The 12,334-nt window shown below is 36.1% G+C and overlaps 1 protein-coding gene across 4 annotated transcripts in view; it reads right to left on the reverse strand.

Moving 5' to 3' along the window:
• CDK8 (cyclin dependent kinase 8) overlaps positions 1-12,334 on the reverse strand; it is a 72,623-nt gene that overhangs the window by 26,570 nt on the left and 33,719 nt on the right. For 3 of the 4 annotated variants that reach the window (XM_061434921.1, XM_061434920.1, XM_061434919.1), the window contains exon 4: positions 9,008-9,148. In XM_061434921.1, coding sequence (XP_061290905.1) covers positions 9,008-9,148 — 141 coding nt within the window. Of the gene's footprint in view, positions 1-9,007; positions 9,149-12,334 lie in introns of those variants that run through there. The other variant, XM_061434922.1, reaches the window with a different exon arrangement.

The following is a 12,334-nucleotide window of genomic DNA, read 5'->3' on the forward strand; positions in this document are numbered from 1 at the left end:
GGCAGGAAATGGACTGCAAAAAACTCAACTGTGTGCACTGGGAGGTCAGGCTACTGTAGAATCAATGAAGAGGAATGAGTGAAATGAATGAGCAGACCTGGAAGTTCACTTGGGAAGTGCAAACCCACATCCTGAAAGCAAGGGGGTCTGAACTATTCCTGTTGGTTTGCACCTGTCCACTGGGCAGACGCTGGGAGACTGAGCTAGGGGGACTTCATCATCCCTGCTCATCTGCCCTTTCCTCCCTGGCTAACTCTTCCCACAGCATCTTCTCCCTGAAAACAAGCACTACAGTTGACTATTCTTTGAGAAAAGATGCTGGTCAGATGACTGGGACCAATGGCCAGTTGTGCTACTTCAAATCAATGTCACAGGAGAGTCTTAACTGTACTTCAATCTGAAATGTGTTTTGAAGGTAGCACTGATAAGAATCCAGTTATTCAATCAATAAATATTTATCATGCAGCTAATATGTGCTATCCTGGGTACTAAAGATATACCAGTAAGTGAAATGGATAAAGTTCGCACACCTAAGGTACTTATTCACAGTCCTAGGGCAACCTAATGATGGACTGGAACTAAAATGCACTGACTGAACATTTATTATGCGCCAGACAACCTAATATTTCACTCTCTATCAAAGAGACAAAAATATGGGTCTGGATCCATTTTATGTTAAAAAAAAAAAAGAGAAAAGATATATGTGACTTAAAACTCAGATAATCTTCTATTTCTAGCCAATTTTCAGGATTACTCAAAAACATCATCTTCACTCTATTTTTTTAAAAAGCTCAATTAAATTATTTAGAATATCTGTCTTGTCTGGTGAGAAATGGGACTTAAAAAAGATTCTAGTGTCTTGCTGATCAAGGGTCTGAAAAGATTCATCGAGAATCTGAAAGTAGATGAGAAGCCACATGCAAACTAAGTAACACAGTGTTTCTATAATCAACTTCTAATCTGCCCACATAAGCAGGTACAATGTCTGGAGCTGCACTATTTAGTAAAACAAAGTGGGCCACTTTTTCATCATTTACAAACAATAGAACACGCTTCATTGTACGTGCTCAATATCTAAATTACACAAATGTGGCATATATTAAGAAACTAAAGGGACTGTTTACAATCAAATACTTCCAAGAAAGAAAACTGTCCAATTGTCATTTAAGTCAACATACTACAGAATAAACACAATATTCGTTATGTTAACCAAAAGTAATGCAAACTTCATTTTAGTTTGCCTTAACTCATTCTTATCAATAAAACCTATGTTTCATCTTCAAGCCTAAATTTTATGGATACAATTTTGTATGTTTTCCTAGTTATACAATTAGACAAAATTGGAGGAAATCCTTGGAGATTTCATTTATTCCCAGTAAATGAAGCAAATCTCAAGTAATAAGCAATGATTGATCCTGACAATCACAAAGCATTTTTCTTCTAAAAAGCTCTGTTTTAAAGAAACATGCTTAATATATTCCCAATACTCATTTCTAGGAAGCTAAGCACAGAGAAGGAGCAGCAACAGCAGTCAGAACAGAGGCCTTGAACACAGTCTCCTTTCTTCCCAGCTGGCCAATCAATTTGTTTCTTTGCTTCTTTCAGCATTTGGACAGTGTCAAGGTCCTTTCTGCTTCCCCCGTCCCTTAAAGAATGTACTGCCCTCTCCTTTTAGGCAGACAAAAAAAGTGTATGCATGGCTTTTTTTTCCTTAATAGCAACCATCCCCTACTGACATAAAACAAATACACTAAACAACACTGAATATTATGGGTGAACTTTAATAAAAGACTAAATAGGTATTTTCTTCTGTTTCCTTCTGTATGATTATAACATGTTAACTGCAACCTATTAGAAAATTCAGGAAGGTATTAAAGGAGGAAAGTGAAACTTGCCTGAAATTCTCCCACCTATAAATAAACCCTAGTTAGAAAAACATTCCCTACAGGGCTACTGCTATTCAACATGATTTTATTATCAATGTCAATACATTTGCATAAAATATTGAAGTATTTATAATTAGAACAAAGTATTTTCTACAGACTTGATCTTCTCTTTTCCTAAACACATCAAGTACCTTTTGGGCAACAGTCTAAGACCAGCGGCTTTCAAACCTTCTTGAACACAACCCACAGGAAGAAAATCACTCATGGCCATAGTTACACACACACACACACACACACACACACACACAGAAGTGAAACAAAAGTTTCATGAAGCAACAACCTCCCTCAAGACATATGATGTACTCTGATATTTGCTCTGTTCTACTCTATTCCATTAAAAATTTTAAAAAGGCTGGTTGTGTTGTGTGATCTCCTAACTCACAGCTTATAACCTGCAATTTAAAAATCACTGACCTAGAGGGGAAAATCCCTAAATTCAGTGATCCAGCTTTGAAAATAATTAGCTAAGTAACCAGAATCAGGTAATTTAATCTCTTTTCTTCTGAGTTTTCCACTTCCTTGTACAGAGCTTAGCAGTCAATGAGAAAATTAATCTAAAAATCCCAAGCAAACCAACTAATTATATTACTGTTTACAAACTTTAGTATTAGTAAGCAAATCTAATAAACCAGGCGATCTTTTACTCAAATAAGAAGAATCAGATCAAAAACACCCCAATAATTCATCATGTTATAATCAATAATTAGGTGCCTTCATAAAGTAGGCCCTATGATACTGAATCTGAGTCAATGGCTCACTCCGAGATTTTGATCGTACTGCACAGTTGCTAGGAAACCAACTCATCCTTCACCAAGCACAGTTAAACTCTCCCCCCACCACCAAGTGATTCCATGTTATCCAATATAATCAAAATAAACTTCAAGGCAGCAGCACTATCAGATATTTTTTTTAATAAGCCAGATTAAAGCTCTGAAATAGCTCGAGCATTTTATAAACATGTTCATGCAATGGCCCACTGGGCTATTTCACCTCACATACTTACACATGACAAGACATCCCCCTGGGATACTTCCAAAGGAAATCTCTGCAGACATTTGTTTTCTAGGAAATTTTACTATGGCAAAAAACTGTGCAAAAAACAAAGAACCTATTTTGCAGTGACTGCTCTGTCATTGAGCTATACCCACCCCCCTCCCTGCCAAAAGAAAATATTCTGAATTGTTTTAGGGCAGGAGTGACCAACTTCAGATAGCTGTAATACTCCAAAACACTCCAAATTTCATATACAGCCTTGTAATTCAGCTTAAAGGAAAAAAGGAAAAAAATTACAGAAGTTATAGTATATATTACATTATCCATTTGGTGCAAGAGGATGAAAATATAGCCTATGTGCCTGGGAGCTCCAAGTTAATTACCACTATGATAAAATCATTAAAGTGGTAATTAAAATGAAATTTGGGGGGAATACTAGATTTTTTAAAAAATGGAACACATTAATGACCATATGATAACTGATATACACTTAATGAAAGTTAATGGCAAGCAGGTAAGTCATAATAACTACTTCTCTACTCTCTATTAAATTCCTTAGGAAACAAGTCAAAAGCACAAGTCTTTAATACTTACTTAAATACAAGTAAATCATTTGATTTGACTATAAATCATTTCTATGTTAAGTCTGATACAGCTGAATGAATATTTTCAACAAAAAGCACAAAATTCAGCCAACAATACATTCACTAGAAAATTTTAAAAGAACAACTATCAGCTAGAAATTAAAACACTGACATGGTGATTAGAAATGACCTGGTCTGCTAAATGTAGGATTAAAGTGAAACATTGGCGATGCAAGTTCAGAATAGTTGGAATGTACAGAAGAGAGGCATGCCCACCCCCACCCCATTAACGATTAAAAGAATAATTCACACAGAAGGGACTTCCAGAAGTTGTGGAAAGAAAAAAGTGAGGGATGTAAATCAACAATGATGAAAACGTTCCACCCTTAAGATTAAAGGAGAAAAATTGGAAAAAATAAATGACATAAAGTGAACATCAGAACAGACAGACAAAGGGCCAAGAAATAGGTCTCCCCGGGCGGAACAAAAATCTGGGGGAGAGGAAGGGCGCGATGGATGAGATCGACAGATCACTGTCATTAGCTGAATGGTCTCTGAACTAACTGATAAGAGCTGAGTTCTTTTCAGTGGAAAGAAGGCTGCTGAAAGGACTTAAAATGTGGTATGAATAGAAAAGAATTTTTTCTGCACTGTTTCACTGCACTAAATCATAGCAGAGATAAGAGGGAGTGAAGGCAAGAAATGCAGCAGAGTCTGTGTGCGTCCCTAGATACAGAGAAGTGTCAGGTAACACTGGAGATAAGCTATGGGGAATAACCTTGGAGACCACTTTGCTTCTGTTACAGATGGGCTAGTTCGTTCATTCACCCCGTGTAAGCAATACTGTATATATTACTGTGTATTCCACAGGCACTGGGAAGTCTACAAAGATACAAGAAGTCCCAGTCTTTGCCCTCAGGAACTTACCATCAGATAGAGGAGTACAATTACCCAACTAGTAAGCACCCCAGGGGCACTTCAAAATAATGCTACAGGGTTTAGAAGTAAACATTCTCAGTCTCAGCTAGTGTGACTGGCGTGGTGGGTGCTAGGGGCTTTTCTGATGAGGTAGCAGGAGCAGAGCTTTAAAGGATGAACAGAATTTCAAATGCTGGAGATGAAGGGAGGAAGGCATTTAGACAGGCAGGACAACCTCTGGGTTGACTGGAAAATAAATATAAAGAATGAGATAAAAGAAAAACAGGAGACTGGAGCCAGACCATAGTGGTGTTTTTAATCTTCAATTTGGCAGCATGCATACTGGTGAGAAGTGTTTTTCAAATTCTTAATCTATCACAGAATTTTCCCTAGGAAAAGAAAAATTACTGAGTTTGAAATTTCACAATTGCACAAGAAAACAATGACAAAATTTAGAAAGTTTTATTAAAAAAATAATCATTTCCACTGATAGAGCCTAGACAGTGAACTGGCTGGACATCCTCAAATAGGTCACAGTGGAGTCACTGGTGGTCACACCCTTGCCCATGTGCTCTAACTCAATCCCAGAGGACTGCATCTCAAAGGGGAGTTCAGTCACCACTGCTGGATCAAGCCTGGCTTCTACACAAAAAGGATCGAATATGACTTTGGTGCTTCAAGCTTTTTACTAGACTGGGCTCAGGAAAAAACCACCAATCAATTAGGCTAATGGACTTCAAACTTATTCTTATTTTGAGTCATTAAAACATATCTTTACTTGAAGCTTTCCTAATATTTCACACTTAGTTTCTCTTTATGATACATAAGGCAAAAAAAAAAAAAAAAAAAAAACCAAAAAACTTAATATTCCTTAACTCAACAGAACACTCCTATTTTATGTAAGCAGATAACTGGGGGGCTGAGGCGGGGGAGAATATGGACAACACAACCCTGAAATACCTCTTCCCACGTTGCACGTGTCTCAGTTGACCCGTTTAAATAGGATGGCTATTTTGGGTGTCACCTTGGCTGGACCATAGTGCCTGTACATCTGGTCAAAGAGTATTCTGGATGTTTTCTATCAAGGTGTTTTTAGATGAGATTAACATTTAAATTTGTGGACTCTGAGTTAAGTGGGATCACCCTCCATAGTGTGGGTGGGCCTCACCCCAAAACAAAAAGGAGTTCTGCCAGTGGCCTGACTCTGGACTCAAGTGCACCTCTTGCCTTGGGTTTGCCAAACCTGCCAGCCTGACCTGCAGCTTCTGGACTGACCCTGCCTCCACAACTGCCTGACGGAAGTGCTTAGGAGAAACCTTACTCTCTCCACACAGACCCAGTTCTCTCTACACAGACCCGAGAACAATGATTAATACAGGTGGTAATGCCAGAACCAGGACTATAGACTGCTAGTCAAACAACTTTCATTTCCAAGGAGAGGAGAATATGAGAAGAGAGGGGAAGGACGCAGTCCCAAAGAAAGAGTCAAGTTACCTTACACACACTACTGTTTTTATTTCTCTCTCCAGTTTACTTTAAATTCATAAATTATCTCACAAATACTGCATAGTTTTCCTTTCCAGCCCATTTCTTAGAACATCTGCACATGTGTACTTATTACTACATTCAGCCCAACAAGAGTTCCAGAATTATCAAGTATATTTCCTGTGGAGGATGACAGACCTCAGTTACTGATTTGCTACTACATAATGATCAGTAGTGACAAAATTAACTTTTATTTATTAAATGGTAAAGTTAACTATACATATCAACCAAAGAACTCCATAACTCTATCAACTCAAATCAGTGTTTCTATTAACAATAAAGCCAATTTTATTAAGCAAAAGCTTCAGTAACACTCTGGACTATTTTCAAATGGTGTTTTTAGGGGGTCTATGTTAATTTTCTACCTTGATATGAAGCTTCATGTGGCAAGTCAGCACCTTAACCAACTTGTCCAATTCTTAACATTAGAAATCTACGTAGGTCTGCTAAGGTTGGTATCACCTCATTTCATCTAAACCTGACTGAAGAGGAGCAAATAACATAATTAACTAGTAATTATACTGCAAATAATAACTGCTTGAGGAAAGATTTTTTAAAAAATGTCATGTCATACAGCTTCTAAAGAATATTCTTCAGAGTAAATACTTTTAATACTATATATATGAATATCTTATGTAGCTGTAGTTGAAAAATTATACACTATCAATCAAACTCCAAAATTTGATTTTCAGTTGGCAGGAAGGTAGGCACAATTTTAATAAAAACTATGATTATGAATCTTTCCTTCAAGAACTGAAGAATAATTCAAGAGGCAGGGACCTGAACCAGTAAGATCCAGCCTAGGGGAGGAGGTTATCACTTCACTGAGAGAATGGTCAGTGGGCCTGTGATGCACAGAAGGGTCAGGCGTTTGGAAAGAGCACTAAGAAGCCAAGCATAGACATTACAGGAAACCATGCTTCAGACGGAAAGTCAAAGGAGGCAGCAGCAGACAAATAATTGATTACAGTTTAGAAAAGATTGTGGATGAACACACTTCTAAACAGATGGCAGTGGCCTAGCAAGAGGGGGTACAGCACCAGGAGGGATCTGCTTCAGTGAACAGGAATATTTTACCCCGATACTGTTCAGAATTGCGAGTATCTGGTAATAATGAAGTGTGACTACTTTTAGTTTGTTTCATTATTACTTTTAAATCAGCTGCACACAGCGTGTTCCTTTGTCACCTGCACCTGGGCACACTGCTCCACGCCCTGTCTCCGGGGGCACCACAAACACACACTTCTGAAATGACCTGCCTGGCACTGTCTCTATGCCAAAGACAACTGTTCAGGCTGTGTCAACAGAAAGAACTCTCCCAAAAGAAATCAGACTTCAAAACTATTTTCATTACTTTCATTATTTCATAGTGTAGTTAACACTAATGTAAGCAGTTCAGGTATATTATGGGGCTTCCCTGGTGGCTCAGATGGTAAAGAATCCACCTGCCAATGCAGGAGACCCAGGTTTGATCGCTGGATTGCAAAGATACCCTGGAGAAGGGAATGGCAACCCACTCCTCCAGTGTTCTTGCCTGGAGAATCCCATGAACAGAGAAGGTACATTATACATTAGATTCTTGCATGGAGAATTCCATGGACAGAGGAGGTATATTACATATTAATATAAAAATTAAATACTGGTTTAAAATCAGTTTGTGTTCATCTAATGAACATACATATTTTAGTGATGAGAAAATATTTAAATTAAAAAATCAACATTATCTTAGCATAATTAACTCTAAGGGAGAAAAATGCCCTTTAACCAGATTCCATTCTTTTAAAATCATGAAAAATGTCAGGAGCTCAAAAGTAGTAACAGTTTTCCCCTAAGCTGACTCTTCTAAAAGTTGAAATTTATTTTCATTTTCATAAAGAGACAAAGGATTTTTCATATTTATGTTCTGTAAATTCACTGCTTATAAATATCCTACTTCTATTAAAAATAAAGTTTGCATAAGATAAAAAGTTATTTCAACCAAACTTCTGATGTGTTACTGGTCCTACTGTAAATGCTTTTTCTAGGCTTGAGAACTGGAGATAAAATAACTGCCACTAAATGTATTTCAAGGAGATTTACTGAAGACAGATGAAAGAACCAGAAACTACAACACCTGACTGAAGGCAGAGACGAATGTATTAAACACAGAGCACCCGGCAAAGAGCACACATGTGAGGGCAGAGTGGCTCCACCTTATCCGGATGGAGACTTCTCCTAAGTACACATGTGATCAGAGACCACGCCACAGCTTCCAGCACTGTGTCTATAACTGCTTGAAATGAAGGCATTGCTACAAACCTCACTAGAGTCACTACATTTACAAAGAAAAGAACAAAAACACAATGTAATTATGCAATATCAAAGGGGTAAACAGGAATCTGAAATTTAAATGATTTAAATATATAAAGCTTTCATGAACAAGCACAATTTAATCAACAATTTAATGCTATACTTTTTTTTTAAGGGAATACACTATTCTGCGATATAAAATAAAAATAAAGTCAATTTCTGAAGTTTCTGAATTCTTACGAATTTAGTGTACCTTAACATGGCAAGGCTTCTTAATAATGTATCCAATCATGATTAATAAAGGCTATTGGCTGAGAGACTGCTACTAATATAGTGGGGTTCAAAAAACAAGCACTTGAACACTTCTCTTCTAATATTCAACTTCATATGCAGTAGGCTCCAAAGGTTGTATTTTCAAGTTATTCATAAATACACCAACTTCCAGAGTTTGTCTGGCATCTAATAATCAATGTAAAGCAAGCCAATGCTTTATTTACAGACTTAAAAGCTTACCAAAACCAGTGTGGCCTCTTTCACCTCTTAAGCACCAGCTCATGTATGTCCCGAAGTAGGGGACATCACACAGAAGCACTAGGCTGGGCTAGTTTTGAGACCGTAGCATTCCTGCTTCCCCTGTAAGGTCTGCAGGCCTGTACAGCACTAACATCTAGATATATCACCCAACTCACAAGTGCATCTTTCTAGCTTACACCTAACTACGTTTCAACTTACCAAATCCCTGTGCAACACCCAGTTAGCATGCAGGTAGTGGATCCCATCCAGAATCTGATACAATAGTGACTTCACCATCCCCCGAGGTAACTGAACTGGCTTCTTGTTTGCTTTAGAAGCTCTGTGAAACTTGATTATATGCTGAAAGAAAGAAAAATATCACCAGAAGCTTAAAAAAGAAAAGAAGGAAAGATAGTTTGATAAATAATATTTTCCTAACTGAAAAAGAAATACTCAGGGATTTCCAAAGATACTGAAAATATCATTTCACATTCTGCTGGATAGCATAAATAACCTTAAATAACTACAGCTAAAAAGTCATTTCCTGAGCATGGGATAGGGCCTCAGAAAATAAATTACAACAAAGAAGTAGAAAGTAATGTGATTTTATTTTTAAAGTATAATTAAAAATTACTTTCAGAGTTACTTGACCTGTTTAGTGAAAATTTTCAAGAAACAAATATCTGTTATTCGGCAGTGAATAAAATGTGTATTAAATGAAAGAAAGAAAAAAAGAGAGTTTTGGCTGGTTGACATAGCATAGGTGTGCTAACTATTTACCACAACTGGGTTATAAAGAAAGCAAATGGAAAAATATTTCAATTAAGTACACAGAAGCACAAAGGAATAATATGTAAATGACCAGTACATATCTCTGGTCATATATAATATTTAGAAATATGAATGCTTCAGACGAGGGGAGAAAAAATGGCCTTGAAACATCTAGCAAAGCTTTCTAGGTATAATGTTAGTGGACATCCAGTAAACATAATGCCACTTTATAAATAGAAAAATCATTTTACAAATAAATGTACCTCAACAGAAACAAGATCCAATGTTTCAAACTCTCGACAGATGTCTTCATTGTAATGAAAGCACTCAAACTGCAAGAAAATCTAGAAATCAGCTGCAGCCAACTCTGCTGTGCATACCACTGGGCATAGGCCCGAATCTAACAGACACTAGAGCAGACTCCTGGCCAGTATCTGACTGCATATTAGGTGTATTCTTGAACTTAGTAAAATAATTAAAACAGGAGTGATTATTTTAATAGTATAACTATTATTTAATAGTAGAACTTAACCTTTTCATTTCCCTTTTCTTAAGATACAGAAGTAGAAAATGGGTAAGAAATAACAAATGACTAATGAGTGAAGGAGTCTTATTTTCCAAAGAAAAAATACAGAGCAAAGGCCTATATTTGGGAAGGTAAAGGGTATCAGTTAGTGCCTTTAGTAGTATGTAGTATGATTAATCAATTTAGTATGATTAATCTATCCTTTAGTAGAAGCATGATATTATTTTAATTTTCTTCTCAGTCATTTTTTTGAAGTACTTAAGAACAGGCAAACAAAACAGAGCTATAGTAAGTCCTAATAATCTAGACTGTTTTGTCACCTATTCAAAGAACTATCCAAGTCACATCACCTTAAGAAGAACCAGCAGCTCTCAGAGCTTAAAAAAAAAAATTAAGATACATTAAAAAAAGAACATTAAAACCTGCCAGAGTAAGAATGAAAGGAACAAACATGCAGGGGAGGTAAGATAATAAGTTGATGCCATATACATTTCTTTAGGCAGTATTTTCATTAAGGTATTACAAATTACTTCTTTACCAATATTTTATAGCTACAAAAACTACAGTGGAGAAATTCTTACCTTCACTTTTATTCCTGGGTTATATAACAAATATGCAATATGCATACCATAAGATTTCACCAACACCTAAGTAATTTTTTAAAATGACTTTTTATTCTTTTTGCCTTTGCTGCCTTACCCCAGCTATTTCAATATTCCAATTAAAATAAGAAAATGAAATGGATAAAAAGTAGTTTTAGTAAACTGAATCATTTGGTTTTTATTAAAATGAGCACTAGAAATGCTTATTTGGCTTACATGAGTTGATAAAGCCAGTAGTGACTCTATACACACATTCTGCTGTGCTGCTAAGTCGCTTCAGTTGTGTCCAACTCTGTGCGACCCCACAGATGGCAGCCCACCAGGCTCCTCTGACCCTGGCATTCCCTAGGCAACAATACTGGAGTGGGTTGCCATTTCCTTCTCCATATACACACATTACATGCAGCTTAATTTATTAAAGTATAATTATTATACCTACACATAAAATTAAATATTACATTCCAGTTTTGCTAGAAAACATGTTGAATACAATACTATCTCCTATGCTCAAGTATGTCTGATTACATACCATGCTTATCAACTAGCCTGGAAATTTTCTCATAAATTTGGATTATATAATTTGATTTTATATTACACTTAAATATGATGAGTGTTCAATACTGGCCACTCCAATTTAATGAACTTTTATTAACAGAATCCGAATTTGATTTGATTAGATTTCTTTTACAATAATAGAAGCCAACAAAAACTATCACGAACCTTGGGCAATAGTCTCATAAAAGAGGGAAAATTTCATGTGTCTATTTTGTTTGAAAATAGTTCTTTCCAGGTAACTTATATAAAAATAAATTGAATCAAATCACGTTTAGTCATGTAAAATAGCAATCTACAAACAATACGAAAAAACTTTTTTTAAAAAATAAATCTGAAAGCATATGAAACCAAAATAAGTTTCAATTTCTGGAGTCTGTTAAAGTTAAAATGACGGAAATGAGGATTCATCTGGAAATTAGCAAAAGAGTTTGAAACTTTCATTATTTTCAGAAGGTAAATTTCCTTTTACACAGTTTTACTGAGATTTGTGCTAGCTTTATTTCAAAATTTTGTACTTCCATTTATGAACTACAGCTGAATGAAAAGATATATTTTGAAGATTCTGAAATTGAGCCAGGATACAGTAATCCCTTGCATATGTTTTCTCTTTTTATTTAGCTCAATAAATGCACAGCCATGCTAATTCAGTAAGTATAGACAGGATGCAAAACATAGCAAAATATTTAAAGAACTTATTATGTATTAAATAGCATAAAAATATATTTCACAATAGTGAAGTAGTTGTTAATTAATTAACGACACAATACTGGACATTATTTACTTGTAAAAAAAAAAGCAGTAAAAGTATTATATTTTACAGATGGGGAAGCTACCCCTTCAGAATCATTAAGAGATTTGCCCTCTGTCATTTGACAAATAGGCCCACTAAATCTCAATCCACGTGAGTGAATCTAAGTTGCTCAATTGTGTGCGACTCTTTGAGACCACAAGGACTATATCTATCTATCTATCTATCTATCTAGTCCGTCCATGAAATTTTCCAGGCCAGAATACTGGAATGGGTAGCCTTCCCCTTCTCCAGGGGATCTTCCCAATCCAGGGATCAAACCCACATCTCCTGCACTGCAGGCA

The sequence above is a fragment of the Bos javanicus genome, chromosome 12 (assembly GCF_032452875.1).
Source record: "Bos javanicus breed banteng chromosome 12, ARS-OSU_banteng_1.0, whole genome shotgun sequence".
In the NCBI taxonomy this organism is placed as follows: domain Eukaryota; kingdom Metazoa; phylum Chordata; class Mammalia; order Artiodactyla; family Bovidae; genus Bos; species Bos javanicus.